This window comes from Staurois parvus, unplaced genomic scaffold (assembly GCF_062004578.1).
Source record: "Staurois parvus isolate SC_StPar_1 unplaced genomic scaffold, SC_StPar_1.0 ptg000008l, whole genome shotgun sequence".
NCBI lineage: Eukaryota > Metazoa > Chordata > Amphibia > Anura > Ranidae > Staurois > Staurois parvus.
Genome location: NW_028317804.1, coordinates 11,174 through 30,527, shown reverse-complemented (window position 1 = coordinate 30,527; position 19,354 = coordinate 11,174). Strand labels below are relative to the sequence as shown.

The 19,354-nt window shown below is 46.7% G+C and overlaps 1 protein-coding gene across 3 annotated transcripts in view; it reads left to right on the top strand.

Annotated features, from left to right (window-relative positions):
* SLC26A11 (solute carrier family 26 member 11) overlaps positions 1-18,367 on the top strand; it is a 66,734-nt gene extending 48,367 nt beyond the window's left edge. For all 3 annotated transcript variants that reach the window (XM_089668641.1, XM_089668623.1, XM_089668632.1), the window contains one exon: positions 17,926-18,367. In XM_089668641.1, the coding sequence (XP_089524767.1) occupies positions 17,926-17,960 (35 nt within the window). In that variant the 3' untranslated portion in view covers positions 17,961-18,367. The remainder of the gene's footprint in view (positions 1-17,925) is intronic.
* Positions 18,368-19,354: the final 987 nt, after the last annotated feature.

Sequence of the window (19,354 nt, the reverse complement as noted above, 5' to 3'; positions counted from 1 at the left end):
TAGGGGTTCACCATCTCCTGTCCGTGGAACCCAGAAGATGTTACCAGTGCCGGGCACTTCAGGTATGGGGACGGTAATCTCTGGAATTTCCACTGCCGATTTTTGGGCATGCTGCTGAACATGTTTTAGCAGTTGCCTGTATACCCTTTCCAGATGCTGTTCTTTCATCAGCAGGTATTCCAGATCTGGTTCAAGCTCTTGAGACCCCTGTGAGACCGAACATAGCCTCTCTGTCTTCTTGCAGGTCCTCAAGAGTAGGTTCTCCATCACCAAACACAAAATGATCTGTAAGGTTCTCCCACAGAAATCCAGGGCCACTAAAGTCATATCCCTATGGAGAGCATTCTGTTGTCACCCCTAAATATTTCTGCTCTGCATGCCATTGCAGAGCCCGATATCAGTTACCAGCTTTATCTCCTGCTGGACCAGCCTGTCCAACTCAGTCACCCATTGCTTCTGGGGTTGCTCTCATAGGAATGGCATCCGTAACTTCCGTTGGTCCCTGGCCTGTTCCCCTGTCGTTGGATAGCACTTGCCCCTGTCCATACCAGCAACCTGGAGGGCTCCACTCCAAAGCACCACCCAAATCTGCTGCCTGAGCTCCAGGTACTCATCCGCAGACACAGTCCTGATGTATGTTGCAAGAACGATCCGCAGCAGCCCCAGGAACTCTGATGCCAGGTCCATATCTCCACTGGGGTGACCGACATCTACTTTCCTGATCTTGAATCCCAGTGGTGGTTTGGACGTGTTTACAGCCAGGAAGCACAATCCTACCGCTTGCCACCATTGTAACGGAACCGACCCAGACTGCGCTTGGGTACTTTCGTTAGAGTACCTCTTCCCCATCCAAACACCAACAACAGACACCACAGCCAACCATACAAGACTAGACGACACCAGTCTTGAAGTAAACCAGAAGGTAGACTCATTTATTTGAACACAGATACAAGAGATATACACTCGGGGGACAGTCCCCCCTCCCTGCATAATGACACAGGGCGTAGCAATCTACATTTAGTAACAAAAAACACACAGGTATTCAAGCTTCTCACCAACAGACAGTTCCACCGAGAGGGAGGGCTGCTGGAGACACCCCCCCCCCCCCACACACACACACACACTAAGCTAATACACAAACACATACATCTCATAATAGTTTGCTCTTAAGCAAGACAAACAGAACAATGGGATGCAGCCACACAAAACCAAACAATTCACAACCCCACCCCAACTATCTCCTAGACATGTCTACACAATATTAGGAAAGATCACCCTGTATCCCTAACAGGCACAGGGTGACTTGCGCATAAGAGGGATATGGGGAGCTGAGACAGGGGTCTCCCCACCTCTCCAAAGTGAGCTGGGTTCCATGGGCCCCCCACCCAAAGTGACTCCCGTCACAATCACGATTTGTTTTTTTCACTGCTTTGATCACTTTACATAGGCATGAGTGATTTCACAATGAATATGTGTGATAAGTTAAGTTTGTAAAATTGTTACTCAGAGAGCAATATTTTATTTATTAATGTTTATGTGAAGAGAGGATATCCTATTTCATATTTGCAGCTTTGTATAGTTAAAGAACTGGGAATTTGCGCAGTTTGACTTGTTTATTCTAATGCATACTTGCAGGGAGCTTGTCCATCATATGACCGCTAATCACAGCAGTCACATGACCCAAATACCGGCCTCTGACTCCCGGCATCCAGAAGCTCTTAAAAGGCCTGGAGGCGTCGGTGGGCAGGAGTTAAAATGACTCCGTCTGTCACTACAGAGTCAAAACAACAAACAGCAATACCTGCTAAAAGAAGATACTGTGCACTTAAATTTCTAGGTGTTTTGAGAGATCTCTGCAATGTTGCTAGCCAACCACTGCAAGTACCTGTTTCCCCCATCAAATGCAGTAATTCCTGCCACCGGCTTGTACTTCCTGTAGTGAGCTGGGTGAAGGAAAATCACTGTTTGAGATAAGGGTAGCAAGAATTTAAACACCCAGAAGTGCTGAATAATTTCAGCAGCTGGGGAACAGCATCCCTGTGGTGTTTTTTAAGACTCCCTAAAAACTCCAGAAAGATAACTATAGACCCTCTTCTGTTTGGAGGTATTACTGTTTACTATTTTGACCCTGTAGTAAATTTTAATAAATAGCATTGTGTGCATGCAATGTGAATGGTTTTTCAAGTCCTTATTCCTGTAGACATGAAGGATCTGCAGTCAGATGATCAGTCCCAGTGTAGTAATAAAAGACTACTGGAAAAAAACTGGGGTTTTTTTTTTCCTTCTTCTGGATCAACTGTGGGTATAGGATTATAACCTTTTTTTTTTTTCTTCTATGGTTGAACTGGATGGACTTTTTGTCTTTTTTCAGCCAGACTAACTATGAAAAAACCATGTGACAATCCCATGAGTAGGATATGACATTTCTGGGAATATTCAGTAAACGTATACAGGGAAATTCAATAAAGAATTTGTGCCGCTACACCCTCCGTTCGCTCCGTTTCCAAGCTGTCACTAGTTGCTAAGGTCGCAGTCAGCTTCACAGCTGGCCACCTCCCAGCAACCGATGGCATTTCTTTATTATGGGTGGAGTCCGATGGGGAAGCTGAGGCACTAATTCCCCATGTGGTCTGGTTTCCTTGGGATTGATAGCAGACAAGTGGGCAGATTATGTAGCCAATAGCAGACTTTGGATCTGCGTTCTGCCATAGGATAAAGTTACCCATGGAATGTTCAATTCCACACATGGTGCTTGCCACAAATTCAGGTACCCGGTTTCCAACAGGTAAATGAATCTGCTGCTTGCACCAACATTTGCCTTGGAGAGGTACATTGAAATCATAGTGTTATAGACACTCATTGGCAATTACCCTGAAAGTGTGCAGAATGCCTCAGTGGCCATGGCTACAAGAAAATATGTAAAATGTTGACAGTTCTAAGTTACAATCTAAGCTGGCTGCAGATTAAAATAGGTAATTCTATCCTATAAAATATTAAAGCTATGCGATTACTATCAGTTTCACATGGAGGATTCTTCCTCCTGTTCATTGAGATCCCACCTCATTGCTCTAAATGCAGCTTTTAGCACACAAACCTAACTTCTCAGTATCCTTGGCAGCAGTGAGATGGTCCCTACAGTAAACAGAGCTATCATTCCTATATATGTACTGCATTGTATAATGTCAAAAGAGCACTGTTGGCTCCTTTCATGTTCATTCAGCTTTACACCATCCGTGAGTAAATTCTCATATCTCTTTCTGCTCTTCTTCTTAATGTTTACTTCTCCCTCCCAACTCTCCTTTACAAAACAGATCCTGTTCCCCGTCAGCAGTACTGAAAGCTTTCTGCACACAAACAACTTTACATTCTCCTCCTGTATGTCTATTTTTCTCCCTATATATTGTCATCACTTCTCTCCCCCATCTATTGTCATCCTGTGCTCACATGCACACACATGCAGGTGAAACTAAAAAAATTAGAATATTGTGCAAATGTTCATTTCTTTCAATAATGCAACTTAAAAGGGGAAACTAATATATGAGACTCATTACATGCAAAGCAAGATAGTTGAAGCTGTGATTTGTCATAATTGTGATGATTATAACTTACAGCTCATGAAAACCCAAAATCCACAATCTCCAAAAATTAGAATATTGTGAAAAGGTGCAATATTCTAGGCTCAAAGTCTCCCACTGTCAGGGCTCCCAGGTGTGACCAGAGGTGTGTGGCTGACGCAGGGAAACGCAGACCTCAGATATGTTATAAACAATATAATTTATTAACACTAACAATACAAACATAAACGCAGTGCAATACTAAAACATAATACAGTGCAACCAAACCAAACCAAACCAACCACCCACAGATAACAGTACATACAAGCAAGCGTCGTCAGGTAGGCCGGGTCAATATCAATAGGGCAGGTAGGTACAGGGGGAGCAAGCGGAGATGGGTCAGGGTCACAGGCCAGGTTCAGCAGGTAGCAAGCAGCGTAGTACAGAGGGTAAGGCGGAGGGATGGTCAGGGTCACAAGCCAGGGATCAGAACAGGTAGCAAGCAGCGTAGTACAGAGGGTCAGGCAGAGGGATGGTCAGACAAGCCAGGGATCAGAGCAGGGTCAGCAGAGAATCAGACAGGAACAGAGAGCAGGAACAGGATACAGGGCCCAAGAGAACACAACACCAAGGCAGAGTCTGCAAGTCTGGCCATCCCTTAAATACCCCAGCATAATCAGTTCCAGGTGTTAGCTGGCTGCAAAGTTGAGTCTCTGATTGCTGGGAGCACCCGCTGGCCAGCCCTGGTACTGCAGATCACAAGGCAGCTGAGTCCCACCATTATTGGTGAATTCATTCCTGAGAGAGGGTGTGTTGCACTTGTCTGCTGAGCTCCAGAAAGGCCCGAGAAGCCTGGGGCTAAAGTGCCCTGCCCAGCCCAGGCAGGATGGCGGATCCTGGGCCTGGGTCCAGCGGGGAGAAGGCCCTGGAGGGGCCTAGTACCGGCCTCTCTTTTCCACCAGTAGAGGACCTGGGAATGGCCCCTAGGAAGGGGGAAGTTTATTCTGCCTACCGGGACCGTGTGGCCGCTCGGGCCAGGTTAATAGAGAAGGAGGAAGCCAAGCTCCAGAAGCTGACTCTGGAGCTAAAGAAGCTCCGGTCATCCTACGACCGTGTATGGTCTACTAAGCGGCAGGCCATGAAACCGGACCTGGAGGCGCTGGAACTTCGTGTGTCACAGCAGGGGAGGTATGTGGCGGCGCTGCAGCGCCAGAGCGGCGTCCTAAGCGAGAAGTATCTGAATGAAGCGAGATTTAAGGCTGCAAGAAGCCGCAGTGTTGCGGCGATGCGGGGTCCGGTGGAGGAACCCTCTTCGGTGGAGGAATTGTCGGGGGAGTTGCTGGTGGAAGGCGAGCAGGGGCAGGTTGAGCCCACAGCACCCTCAGAGGAAATGGCGTCTATCATGGAAGACAGCGTGGTGGCAGGATCATCAGAGTCCCTCCCCCCTCGGCAGCTGCCTGTGGATTGGGGGACCCAGGTGGAGGAGGAGGAGATAGTGGGCGGATTGCAGTTCCTGGCAGAGGCGGTTGCAGAGCTGCGTGGAGCCGACTTCAGGTTTACGTCCGAGGACTCAGAGGAAGAAGCTGAAAGTGATGTCATCCCCCGCAAGCCGGCTAAGCCGGTGGTGAAAGAGCATGCTGCCTTTGTCATGCTGCAACGCATCCCCAAGGACGTGTTGGCAAAGGCAGGGGAGCCACTGGAAGGGGAGAAGGACTCTGCTGATTGTGTTGGTGAGATGGTTCTGGACACTGGGGTAGCGGGTATAATGCCTGCAAAATTGTCTGAGCTGCAGGTTAGCCCTACAGTCCTGGCTAAGGGTGTTTCCCCTCCGGTGGTGGTCCCACTGGGCCCCGCCCCTTTGGGGGGCATGGTGGCCTCTGGTGTGCAACCAGTAGGTCCCCCGGTTTCTCCTCAGGGGGCTCCAGGTTCTCAGGTCCAGGCTCCTGCGGGTCCGGCTCAGGTGGGTTCTCCTGCTGGTATGGGTGGTCCCCAGCCCCGGGCTCCCCCAGGTCATGGCTCATCAGCATCTGCCCCTTCAGTTGCTGCTGCTGGTGTGGCGGCTTCCCCTGGTCATGCCCCCTTGATGTTGAGTGCCCCTGGGGCTGGATCGGGGCTCAGTTACTCTGCTGCAGTTAGGGGAGGTCAGGGGTCAGTGGGATCGGCCCGGGCAAGGGCAGGTAACCTACCCACTTCCGCCGCAAGGCGAAATGTTGTTCAGCTGAAATGGTCAGGGGAGGGCCCCCCCCTTAGCAGGAGAGAGGTCATAGACCGCATATTAGAAATGGGCTTCCATGCCGCAGATATTTTTGTGTTTATTGCTCCAGTTGGTACTGGAGAATATGACGTGTCCTTCATGCGGCCAGAATTGTTGGACCTCTTTTGGCAGAGGTATGAGGCCACCTTTGTCACCAGCCCTAGGTGGGTGGGCCTAACCCCGAGGCTCGTCTCTCGCCAGTCCCTGATTAAAAAAATAACGGTGCTGGTGAGAAATGAATCCATCCCTGCATCAGATATTGTGGTCTGGCTAAGCAGATATGGGGATGTGATGGGGCCCCTTGGGAAGATCAAGGATGAGAGGGGAATATGGACAGGTGGGTGGACGACCACCGTCCGCTTAAAGGTGGTTGGAAATGTGCTCCAGCACATTCCCTCTTCCGCTTTTCTAGGGAAGGACCGCCTGATAATTTTTTATGCGGGTCAGCCGAGGGTCTGCCACCAGTGTGGGGGCAAGGGGCATTTTGCGGCCACCTGCCCCGTCATTAGATGTTCCCTGTGTCAGGAAATAGGACACCTGGCCAGGGACTGCAATGTTGTCCGATGCAATCTCTGCGGGGAGCTTGGGCATTCATACAACCAGTGCCCGGAGGCCCTCCACAACCTTCCGGTGGGGGAGCTTGAAGCAGAGTTGGATCGGGTAGATGCTGAAGAGGCGGAGGCGGCATTGGAGAGAGCGGCTTCGGTTGCTGTGGCGGCCCTTGTGAGGGAAGGGGAGGTTTCTGTGGCCCCTCCTGTCTCTGTCCCCCCTGTTTCGTCTACCCCTTTGGAGTCCCCTGTTGTTCCCCCTTGTGTGCCGGTTCCTCCTCCCAGGACTAAGAAACAGCTGAGGGAGGCTGCTAAAGGGGCCGGGATGGTTGAGGCTAGGTCTAGTCCCTCAGTGTCTGCTCCCCCCTTGCTCTTGCCGCTGCGGCGGAGTAGGAGGCCCGGTAGGGAGTCCCGTGAGTCCCAAGGTTCTGCTCCGGTAGGGGCTCGGGTGGAGGAGGGGTGGTCCCTGGTGGGTAGGCGGAGTAAGCCAGTTTTGTCCTCAGCAGGGTCGGTGTCCTCTTTAGAGGCGGGGGAGGTGGCCCTGGGGAATAGGTTTGGGGCTTTGTCGGGAGAGGAGGAGGGGTCAAGTGATCCCGCTTCCCCGATGGAGGACGAGGATGCTGGGGGTCTCTTAAGAGAGTGAGGGACCCTGCCAAGAAAGTCAAGAGGAGGATTAAGAAACGTCCCTCTCAATTATCTTAATGGCAGTTCCCGCTCCGATAAAGGTGGCAACCATTAATGTTGCCAGCATAAAGTCTGTAAGTGCTAGAGAAACAGCCTTATTTTTGATCAGTAGGATGGAAGCTGATATTTTCTTTTTGCAGGAGACCAGGTTGCCCACCTTGGCTGATGTCCATCTGGCCAAGCGTGAGTGGAGGCGTGGGCCCTCCTACTGGTCTCTTGCGGCTGAGCTTTACAGCGGAGTTGCGGTGCTTTTTACCGGCATGGTAACGTGTCGGCGGATAATTGAGGTAGAGATCGGAAGATGTCTGATTCTGGATGTTCTCGTAAGGGGGCATGAGCTCCGTCTCATTAATATCTATGGCCCACAGTCCAAGTGGGACAGGAAGAACCTCTTTGCGAGGATTAAACCTTACCTCTTTACATCCCGGCTGGTAGTCTTTGGAGGTGATTTTAACACCATTACTAGGCCCAAGGACAGGAGAGGCTTCACTGACGGGCTGGGATATGATAGCAATTTTCTAAATGCTATAGTCAGGGAGGCAGGTCTGGTTGACGCTTGGATTCAAAGTGTCCCAGACGGCACGGGTTTCACCTTTAGGAGAGGTAATGGCCAGAGTAGGATAGACAGGTTTTTTTTGAAGGAGAACTCTGCCTTCTCGGCACCTGAGTGTCAGGCGGTGGAGTTTTCCGATCACCTTATGCTATCTGTCACCTTGAATATTTCAGACACGCCGCTGAGAGGAAAGGGCATCTGGAGGATGAATTCGTCTCTGCTGGAGGACGAGGAGGTGAGACGATCTTTCGAGGAGTTCTTTCAGGCGCGGGAGACGGTGCTGGATTTCTGCGGCAGTAAGTCTGAGTGGTGGGAGCTCACCAAAGTGCGGATCAGCAGGTTTTTCAAGGCTATTGGTAAGAGACGGCAGTTTAAACAGTATAACGCCTACCAGCGGTTGCGGAGGAAGCTCGACCGCCTTGTTTCTAGCGGTGGAGATTCGGGGGCAATCTCTGAGGTGAAGCTTCTCCTTAGGGAACTCCAGTATGATCGGCGTGCCTCTTTGGTTCTGGAGAGGGATTATGGGAAATACCACTCGCCTGACCCTTTCCAGAATTGCAAACAGAGTGCAGCAGTTAAGACGATCTCTGCTCTGAGGGATAGTACAGGGTCCCTGGCTAAATCCAGGTCAGGGATTCTGGAGGTCTCCAGGTCCTTTTATGCGGATTTACTGAGTGAGAAACACCTTGACCGGACAGGGTTGTCGAGCTTTTTGGAATCCACGCCTGGTCTGGACAGTGATGTCCCTCTGGCGAGTTTGACTGGGGAGATTACTGCAGAAGAGGTGTCCAGAGCGATTGATAGTCTGGCCATTAAAAAGACTCCTGGGCCAGACGGTCTGACTGCCGAATTTTTTAAGGCTTTTAAATCCCGCCTGGCACCTCGTCTCGCGGAAGTGTATAACAGCTGTCTGGATGAGGGATCTCTCCCTCCTTCCATGAGACAGTCTGCAGTTATTCTCCTGTCAAAGGGTAAAGATCCTTCGGCTATTGAGAACTGGCGCCCCATCAGCCTCCTCAATGTCGATAGAAAGGTTCTGGCGAAGATCTTGTTCTGGCGCTTGTCGTCAGTGGCAGACAGTTTGCTTTCTCGTCAGCAGCATTGCTCGGTCCAGGGCAGGAGTACCTTCACAGCGGTGTTAGCTGTCCGGGAGGCTCTGGAGCGATGTAAGGCTGAAGGATGGGGAAAGTACTTGCTGGCGGTGGATCAGGCAAAGGCCTTTGATCGAGTTGATCACAAGTACCTCTGGCATCTCCTGGACCGGTATGGTTTGGAGGGGAGGTTCATCGGCTGGTTGAAGACATTGTACCAAGGGGCGGAGAGCTTCATGTTGGTGAATGGTTGGGTTGGGCAGCCCTTTGAGGTTGGATCTGGGGTGCGCCAGGGGTGCCCGCTGAGTCCCTTGCTCTATGCCTTTGCCATTGACCCCTTCGTCAGGAGGCTAGATGGCGGGGCGGTGAGTGGGGTGCTGGTGGGTGCCACTGGAGATCCGCCTTTGAGAGTTGTGGCTTATGCTAATGACGTTTCTGTTTTCATTTCTGGACCGGAGGAGGCGCAGGTGGTGGTTTCAGTAATGGATCAGTATGCCGAGGCATCAGGTTCCAAGGTCAATCAGGACAAATGTGAAGTTCTCTGGATGGGTAGGGAGGGTGAGAGCTTCTCACTCCCGGACGCCTTCCCGGTGCCTCAGCCGAACATCAAAGTGTTGGGCATCAATTTTGGCTCTGCTGATTACAGCAAGCAAAATTGGGAATCCAAGCTGTCGGATGCCGAGGTCAAAGTGAGATGTTGGAAGGGGTGGCGGCTCTCCTTGAGGGAAAGGGTTGATTTGATCAAGACTTTCCTGCTCCCAGTCTTTTTGTACGTCAGCTTCGTTTGCCTCTTGCCAGAATCGCTCTATACGAGGATCTATAGCTGTTTCTTCCAGATGTTATGGGGGAATCGGCTGAACCTCGTCAAGAGGGACGTGACTTACTCATCCAGGCGGGAGGGTGGCCTAGGTATGGTCAACCCGGTGGTCTTTTTCTCTCTGATGTTCTTGAAACATAACTTTGGTAATATGCTGGCAGAGAGACCGCCTGCATGGGTAGGACTGTTCCGGATCTGGTTTGGACCCTTTCTGCACAGTTGGGAGAGTGGCGGGCCAGTGAGAAGCCTGCGGGTCAAGCATGGTAAGCTCCCGGCTTATGTGGCCCCGTGCCTGAAGTTACTCCGGCGGTGGCATGTGACTGCGGAGGAGGTCCGGTCCCTCCCCAGGAGGCTCCTGGGTGAGAGGATTGTGGCATCTGCTTTCCATGCGCCGCTGGCCTTGAGAGATTGCCCGGGCCATGTTATGAGGGAGGGTTTGCGGTTGATAAATCTGGAGCGGATCCCCCTGAAGTTGCGGGACCAGGCCTGGCTCGCCTTCCATGGCAGGCTCTACGTGAGGGGTAACCTGAAGTACCGTCCTGCGGATGACCATGGTTGTCCGAGGTCGGAGTGTGGGGGTGAAGTGGAGACTATGGACCACTTCTTGCTTCAGTGCCCCTTTAACGTAGAGGTGTATAAACAGGTGGGAGGGGCTCTGGGTGTTCCTTTCCTCCATCGCATGTCGTATGCGGAGTGGGTGTACGGAGCATTCGAGAGTCGCATGGGTTTTAATTTGGACACCCTGTTTTTAGTCAGCTTAGTTGTCCGTTATTACACTTGGATGGCACGGTGTCAGGTCTCCATTCGGCAGAAGGTCCTCCCTGTTCAGGTGGTGGCGAGTGACATCCTTGGTGAGGTGGGGAAAATTCGGGGTCTTGAGAAAGACAGGCTGCGACGCAGAGCTTGGATGGAGGCGTGGAGGAACATCAAGCCTGTTGCTGCGGTCTGTTGATCTCGGGTGGTGGGATCTGTCCCTAGTTTCTGCCTTCAGCACTCCCTAGATTTTTGCGTTCGGATCTTTTTGGTAGCCTTTTGCATGGTAGGTTGTAGGGGTCAGACGTGGAAGATTTGCGGGTTCCTTAGCCCTCCCCTGTGGTGTATATAATAGTATGGTTAGGTCCTTTGTATATAGTTTAGGCCATATAGGCCGTAAGCAGCAGGTTTGAATATGGAAATTGCATATGGTTTATGTTTTTGTCTGAGCCATAAAGGCTCTTAGTCATATGGTCTCGGCCATAAAGGCCTTGTACTGTAAATATTGTATATAGTTTCCGTTTTTTTCCTTTCAGGTTATGGACTTTTATTTATGAGCCGTTCAGGCTATGTTTGAGTTTTGTTTTTGTTTTTTTTTTTTGTTTTTTTTGTTTTTTTTTGTTTTTTTTCCCCAGGGACTGTTGGGACATTTTAGTTTCCTTTCTGTTGAGTTTTGTATTTATTTATTTATTTATATTTATACTTTTATGCATAAGTCTGATGGATATGTATGACATCAATACATAATAAAAAATCTCCATTCCTGACACCCACTGTAATCAGCTAATTAAGCCATAATACCTGCAAAGGGTTCCTGAGCCTTTAAATGGTCTCTCAGTCTGGTTCAGTAGGAATCACAATCATGGGAAAGACTGCTGACCTGACAGTTGTGCAGAAAACCATCATTGACACCCTCCATAAGGAGGGAAAGCCTCAAAATGTAATTGCAAAAGAAGTTGGATGTTCCCAAAGTGCTGTATCAAAGTGCATTAATAGAAAGTTATGTGGAAGGGAAAAGTGTGGAAGAAAAAGGTGCACAAGCAGCAGTGATGACCGCAGCCTGGAGAGGATTGTCAGGAATAGGCCATTAAAAAGTGTTGGGGACTTTCACAATGAGTGGACTGAGGCTGGAGTCAGTGCATCAAGAGCCACCACACACAGACGGATCCTGGACATGGGCTTCAAATGTTGTATTCCTCTTGTCAAGCTGCTCCTGAACAACAAACAATGTCCAAAGCGTCTTACCTGGGCTAAAGAAAAACAGACCTGGTCTGTTACTCAGTGGTCCAAAGTCCACTTTTCTGATGAGAGCAACTTTTCCATCTCATTTGGAAAGCAAGGACCCAGAGTATGGAGGAAGAATGGAGAGGCACACACTGCAAGATGCTTGAAGTCCAGTGTGAAGTTTCCACAGTCTGTGTTGATTTGGGGAGCCATGTCATCTGCTGGTGTTGGTCCACTGTGCTTCATTAAGGCCAGGGTTAACGCAGCCGTCTATCAGGAGATTTTGGAGCACTTCATGCTTCCTTCCGCAGACGTGATTTATGGGGATGCTGACTTCATTTTCCAGCAGGACTTGGCACCTGCCCACACTGCCAAAAGCACCAAAACCTGGTTCAATGACCGTGGGATTACTGTGCTTAATTGGCCAGCAAACTCGCCTGACCTGAACCCCATAGAGAATCTATGGGGCATTGCCAAGAGAAATATGAGAGACATGAGACCGAACAATGCAGAAGAGCTGAAGGCCGCTATTGAAGCATCCTGGTCTTCCATAATACCTCAGCAGTGCCACAGGCTGATAGCTTCCATGCCACGCCGCATTGAGGCAGTAATTGCTGCAAAAGGGGCCCAAACCAAGTACCGAGTACATATGCTTGCTTATACTTTTCAGAGGTCTGATATTGTTCTATGTACAATCCTTGTTTTATTGATTGCATGTTATATTCTAATTTTCTTAGATTGTGGATTTGGCGTTTTCATGAGCTGTAAGCCATAATCATCACAATTATGACAAATCATGACTTGAACTATCTTGCTTTGCATGTAATGAGTCTATCTCATATATTTCACCTTTTAAGTTCCATTACTGAAATAAATGAACTTTTGCACGATATTCTAATTTTTCGAGTTTCACCTGTATTTACAAAGCAGATACTTGTCCACAGCAGACAGATCGCATACTCCATTTCAGAATACAAACCCAGCTCAGTATCAGCCATAGCATGCAGTCAGAAAGCTTCCAACACAAAACAGTTCTGCGTTATTACCTTTAGTGTGTTCTTACCCTTAACAATCTGTATCTGATGGAAACAGGAGGCATCTAATAGACCCCTGACATCTCCATAAAGATTACCAAGTACTAAAAAATACTTCACACACACGACTTTCTCATTTTTTCCAATTATCTCATGTGATATTCAAAATGTCAGTTCACTGTGAGTTTATGTGGTATTTACCGTAAGTCAGTTCACTAAATTTATATACATAAATACAGCGGGGTTCTCCGCTGACAGCAGAATGTAAGAGAAAAAAATTAATTGCTGACATTTAAAAATTAAAAAAAACAGCTCGGGGGTATCCCCTATTTCACAACAGGCCCTCGGGATCTGTTATGGATTTTAACAGGACCGCCAAAATCACCCAGTGCTGTCATTGTTTGTTTATTTAGCACTGAGAGGAGGGGGAGATGCCAAGCATTGGTGCAGGTTTTTTGTTTTGTTTTCGTGCAGGTCAGCAGACGGCTTTCATCATGATTGATGCTTTGGAGGACATTGTTTGTTTTTGTTTTTTCTTTTTCTTTTTAAAGGACTTGTCAAAACTTCCTACTGTTTGATTTCTTTTTCGCACTTTTTTTGTTGAATGAGCAGGGGTACTTTGCTCATTTACATGGGGGGCCGGGATCTGGGGGACCCTGTGTTAAAGGGGGCCTCAAGATTCCGATAAGCCCCTGCCCGCAGACCCAACAACCACAACCCAGGGTTGTGGGGAAGAGGCCCTTGTCCCCATCAACATTGGGGACAAGGTGCTATGGGGGGGGGGGGGACGCGCATGTTGAGTTTGGAAGGGGGGGGTTTAATTGTGTGTCCCCGATTTTTTTTTTTTTTTTTTTTTTTTTTTTTTTTTTCCCCCACCCCCTTCCCTGGCCTGCCAGGCTGCATGCTTGGATAAGGGTCTGGTATGGATATTAGGAGAGCCCATGCCATTTGTTTTTTTGTTTGTTTTTTTTTAGTATGAGGTTCTCCAAAATCCATACCAGACTTGAAGGGCCTGGTAAGACTTGTGGGGGGAGACTACACTGTTTTTTATTTTTTAAATGCAAGCAATTCTTTTGTGTTTCCCCGCTGACAGCAGGTGAGTGATGGTTTCAAGGCGTTAAAGTACTGCTAGCTTTCACTACTAAAATACCGCATCACTTCACAAAATAGCTCATGCGCTACGTTAGTAGCGTTATTAGTAAAATGCAAAACAGTATTAAAACCAATGAGGTATTTTACCTCCATTCTTAAAGTGGTAGATACCTCTTAGTGAATTGAGCCCACCACCTCACCCAAACATTGAGTACACTGTCCTATCCCCTGAATTTTCTCCTGCTCCAACTACCTGTTATAATGTCTGCAGTCCTTATCTTGCACCTACTGCCTGCTGTCATACCCCACTTTTTCTCCTGCACTTACGGCTAGCCATCATACCCTCTGTACTTTTATCCAGCAAATCTGCTGCCATAGTCTCTGCATAGCTTTCCTGCACATAGTGTTCACGGTCATACCCTCCATGTCTCCTTGTCTGCTCATACTGCCCCATGTCACGCCTTCCACCTTTCTTTTCTTGCACCTAATGACCTCTGTCATTCCATTTGTACTCCTCTTCTGCATCTACTGCTCCGTTATACCATGAGTACTACTCTCCTGTCACATACTTCCTGATGCCATACTCTCTTGCACTCTTCTCCACAAACTACCCACTGTTCTCCCCTTTGCACTCCTTTCATGCATGCACCACCCACTGTCATGTCCTCCACACTTTTATCCTGCACCTACTGCCATACATTTTTTACTTTTCTCCTGCACATCCTACCTATTGTTATACCTTCTGCACTCCTCTCCTGCACATACCTGTCAGCTTTCATACTTTTCACGTATCCAGTGTCCTACAAGTTGCATTTTCTTTGTAAAAGCAAAAAAAGTTGGAATTTAGAAAAATAAAAGAAAATGCCTTGTGTAGAAATGCAGCCAACAAAATTTTAGGATTTCACTTGTCACACATTCTCTTATTTCCCTCTTAACCCAACATACTTTATATATCCACAATTTAGTCTATTTTAGGAAATGTTTCCATTGATGCATATGGCTGATGCAAGCTGAATCTGTTCTAATGCAAAAATTGGTCTGATGTGAGGTGGGATGTGGTGCTAGTGTTGCACAATTGCTTATGTTTTGTAAGATACTTGAAAGTTTCTTGTTTTTTTGCTAGGGTTTTTTTTTTTTTTTTTTTGCTACTTCTTTTTCAACTCTTAACACTTCTCCTTTTCTTCGCTTATAACTATTTCACAAATCATGAGTCAGGAGAAATATCAGCCCACTCCTAGTTTCTTTAGGTTGGTTTATTTTTTATATAAATGTAAGTTTTATATGAACTTACTGTATTTAACTTATAGAAAACAAGCAAGAAAGAAGTGAAAGTCTCAGTTCCTACAGATTGGTTATAGAGTCATAACACAAAGGGGGGCAAAATCACAAATGGTTTACTTTTATCTTTACCAGTGACATTAATGTGCTTGAATTCTTAGGTCTGCATGCATACTTGTTGTAGAAATAAGTAGGGGCTTCCACTCTCTTATTCCATTTTTAATTCATTTTCTGACTAAACTAATGACTCCACAAAACAACTTATCCACGTCTTGTTTCTATCCCGCCTTGATTACTGCAACTCCCTCATCACTTGCCTATCGTTACACAGGCTATCTCTCCCCCCCCTTCAATCTATTATGAATGCTGCTGCTAGACTTATATACTTTACCAACCGATCAGCGACTGCTGCCCTTCTCTGCCAATCCCTTCACTGGCTTCCACTAACCCAACATATATAATTCAAAATACTAACCACAACATACAAAGTCATCCACAACACTGCTCCTAGCTACATCACCAACCTCATCCGCAGATATCGTCCAAATTGCCTGCTTTGCTGCTCCCAAGACATCTTGCTCTCTAGCTCCCTCGTCACTTCCCCCCATGCTTGCCTCCAGGACTTCTCCCGAGCCTCTCCTATCTTCTGGAACCTCCTTCCCCAGTATGTCCGGTCAGCTCCCACCCTGTCTGCCTTCAGGCGATCTTTGAAATCTCACTTATTCAGGGAAGCCTACTCCACCTAAGGACTGTACTTGAGTCACCTCTATCAGATCATCCCCTACAGCTATCACCTTTTGTACCTTCCTTTAGATTGTAAGCTACATGAGCAGGGCCCTCATTCTTTCTGTACTGAAATGTATTGTAATTGTACTGACTCCCTTTATATTGTAAAGTGCTGTACAAACTGTTGGTGCTATATAAATCATGTATAATAATAATGTTCTATTATGAGTAATGTAACAGTGGAGTGGGAACATCCCTGTTATGTTAAAAACGGACCTTTCACATTGTGCAGAAACAGCCCTGGGAAGTATGAAAGGAATTGCCTACTTTTGGGGTCCCCAAGACACACAACAAAAAATGTGAATATCTAGACTTCAAAAGACTGGAAGTCACGTATATCTGAAATATGACTTTTGTATGGACTGACTCTTTAAGCATGGAAGTTTTATGTACACTAACACTAAACACTAATATTGAAGCAATTATTTGTTAATAGAAGCTTAAAACTTTACCATTTACATGCAGCTTGGCACACATTTAAAAATACAAACAAGGTATCGATTTACCTGCCAAAGTATTTACAGTTTTCATTATCCAGGTTGTAACCCAGGCACCCTTGCCAGACAGTACAGCCATGCTGTCGCTCTACACCATATCCTTAGCACAGCTTGCTCAAGTCTGCTATTTCATGGGAAAGGAAGGAGCAGTAGCATATGGATCATTTGTCATTTGCTCAAGCTGCTTTCTCTTTTGTCAGTATGTTTGTCAGAATATTTGCACTGCAGCAAAGCCTGATTGGCTTGCTGGACCTATATTCCCCAGTCATACTGCATAAGGGATTAGAGTAGTCTGGAAATAAATTCAGGGGCTCACTTTAGTTGAATTTATAAATACAACCTACATACTCCTACAACCTGTGGTAATGCACATAACATGTGTTACTGCATTGCAAGGCCATTTGTTTTGAATGACACCCCAACAAACACAAGGCACCTGTGGTATAGAGTGCTACAATGTTTAGCTCGGTGCTGTGCTTGGGTAGCTCATTCGTGTTGAATAGGCTGTCTTCATGCATTGCATATTACCATGCAATATAGCACACATTAATGCAGAACATTTGAATGGGCCAATTTTTACTGTGTACTGTAGATAATCACAGGAATTGGTATTTTATCTGCTTGGGGTTCAGATTTAAAGAGGTTCTAAAAGCTTAAGGTTTTCTACCTTAATGCATCCTCTGCATTAAAGTGTTTGGTTTTTTTCATGAAAAACTGAAGGTTTACAAACCTGTCATACATACCTGCTCCTCCTCTTCTCCAGTCCAGTGCTCCTGGCTCCTTCTCTTCATCCAGTTTCCCTATAGGTATGCTTCCTATGGGAGCACTCGCGCGGGGTCACTCCAAAACCCCACTGCCTATGTCCATAGCCCCACCTCCCCCTGCTCCCTTGTCAAAGAGTTTGATTGACAGCAGCGGGAGCAGCTGTTAGATCTGCCCTGTGAGGAGGAACAGACCTAGGAGAGACACTGCTCTCATGCACAATGCTGGATCACGATAAGTATAAGAGGGCAGGGGGGATCCCATGCACAGAAGGTTTTTTACCTTAATGCATTCTATACATTAAGGCTTTAGAACCACTTTAAGTTTTAAAAAAAAAACACACCCTTCTGTGTACAGGATCCCAGCCACCCCTGATACTTACCTGAGCCTGATCTCAAGCCAGTGCTGTGCACAAGAGCAGTGGCTCTCTCCTCCTCACAGGGCAGATAGATAGCAGGGGGGAGCCACTGGTTCTATGGTACAGTCTTTTTAGGGTTAAAACGGCTGTAGAGAAAGCAACATGTCACCTCCACACCGCTTGTGAAATGGCCATCCATTGCCAATCCCTTTTCAGTGAGATTACCAAAATTGCTGCCGATGTGAATGAGCCCTGAGTGTGTGATAGGTGTGTCCAGTGGTTATAGTTGCTCAATCATGCCCTTTGTGGTAGCCCTAAGCAACTTACTCTTCACCTGAATGTCACCATTAGATCTTTGAATAAGTATGGTTTAGTCATAATTCCAGATGTAAGTCTCGATCCTAATCTTGTCCAGCATCAAGCTAATAAATACTACATCAGCTGCTTGTGGTTGGAGTTTGAATTTCTTCCTCAGTCACTAATGGGGATCACTTTACTTGGTGAAAATAACATGGGGAAGAGCTATGTCTGTTCAAACATACACCTACAGGACTAATGCAACCTCTTTAGGTAACAGATTATACTTTTTTTGTTTGTTTGAAAAAATGTTTTTAAATCCAATCATTTGCTTTCCTTCCAGTTTCTACTTTGGAAAAAGTGGCAGAGAAAGAATAAACCTAAAGAAGACAACTTTTGCTGGGAAGTATCAGGAGAAGATACTTTGTATACTATCAGCAGAAGACCAAGTTTCTGCTGCATAAAGTCATCGTGCGGAGCAGCAGTTTCTTCTTAAAAGACATTTGCAGGACACTTAGAAAAAAATTTTGAAGGATCTATAAACAAATTACTGACCTGGTAAATCCTTGATGCATTTGAGTCTGTGCTTGAATATTTTTTTTCCATACCATTTTCTACAACCCTAGAAAAATGCCTCTAGCATTCATTGACCATTTCTGATGCACATTTTTGAGTGGGCTCAGAGTTCATGCAATGGAAGGCCTTCTGCTTCATTCCAGTACTGGCAACATCAGGACTATGATGATAGCACTTCAAAACATTTATTAAAATATTTCTAAAAGCTTGTTGCTATATTTTTCTTTTTACATCATTGTAGGCATTCATCATTGCATGTTTGTTTTTTGCACTTCAAATGGTACATTGCAGAAAACAGAAGACAGCTCCCCTCCTCAAGTGTTATGAAAAAAAATAATTTTTTCTGAACTCCCTTCCCCATGCAGGCGAACTAGAATAGAACAGCATCTCTCTTTTAAAAGGATGAAATCCAGGTATGGTATATTTTAACAGAGTTACACTGGTCCAGTCCGGTGTTATCCATTTTCTTCTGAGTCCTGCGCTGAGTAAAAAGCTTGATGCACAAGAGGTTAGCTGCTCAACATGGCACCATTCAGAGAATGCTTCGTATTTTTAGAATGCATGCAAAGCTTTCTCTGATTGGATGAGGTGAAGAATGTGGGGTCACTTCCCCGTCTCTCCACCTCATTCAATTAGAGAATGTTTTGCTTTCATTCAGAAAATGCAAAGCAGTCTCTGAGTGGCACTGCTGTGGGGTGGCTGACCTCCTGTGTTCAGAAATCATTAGGCCAACTGCTCAGCATAGGACCTAGAAGCATGTGGAGATCACTGGAGTAGTGATGTAAAAATATATCATGCCTGGAACTTTTCAGTAAAACTGCCTCTAGAGTCTGCATACACAGCAAAAGCACTTTAATTTCTGTACAATTATTATTACATCGCGTTTATATAGCGCCAAAGGGTTTACTCAGCATACAATGCCTATAGCTAGAGAGGTAAATGAAAATGGAATTAAAAGGCTTAAATTCACCTTAAGAACATGTTACACCTTCCACCCTAAAAATAGGTGGAACATATGACATGTTCCCAATGCTGCAGATGCTGCCCGACAATAGTGCGCCATGGTAGTTCATTGAATCTTCTTGTCAGTGTATCTGCTTGATAATATATCTGCTTGCCCATACAGGATGTACGAACAGGTCTGAAGGACCTGCTGATCGCTGGTGCAATGCTTTACAGACAGAATATCAACCAAA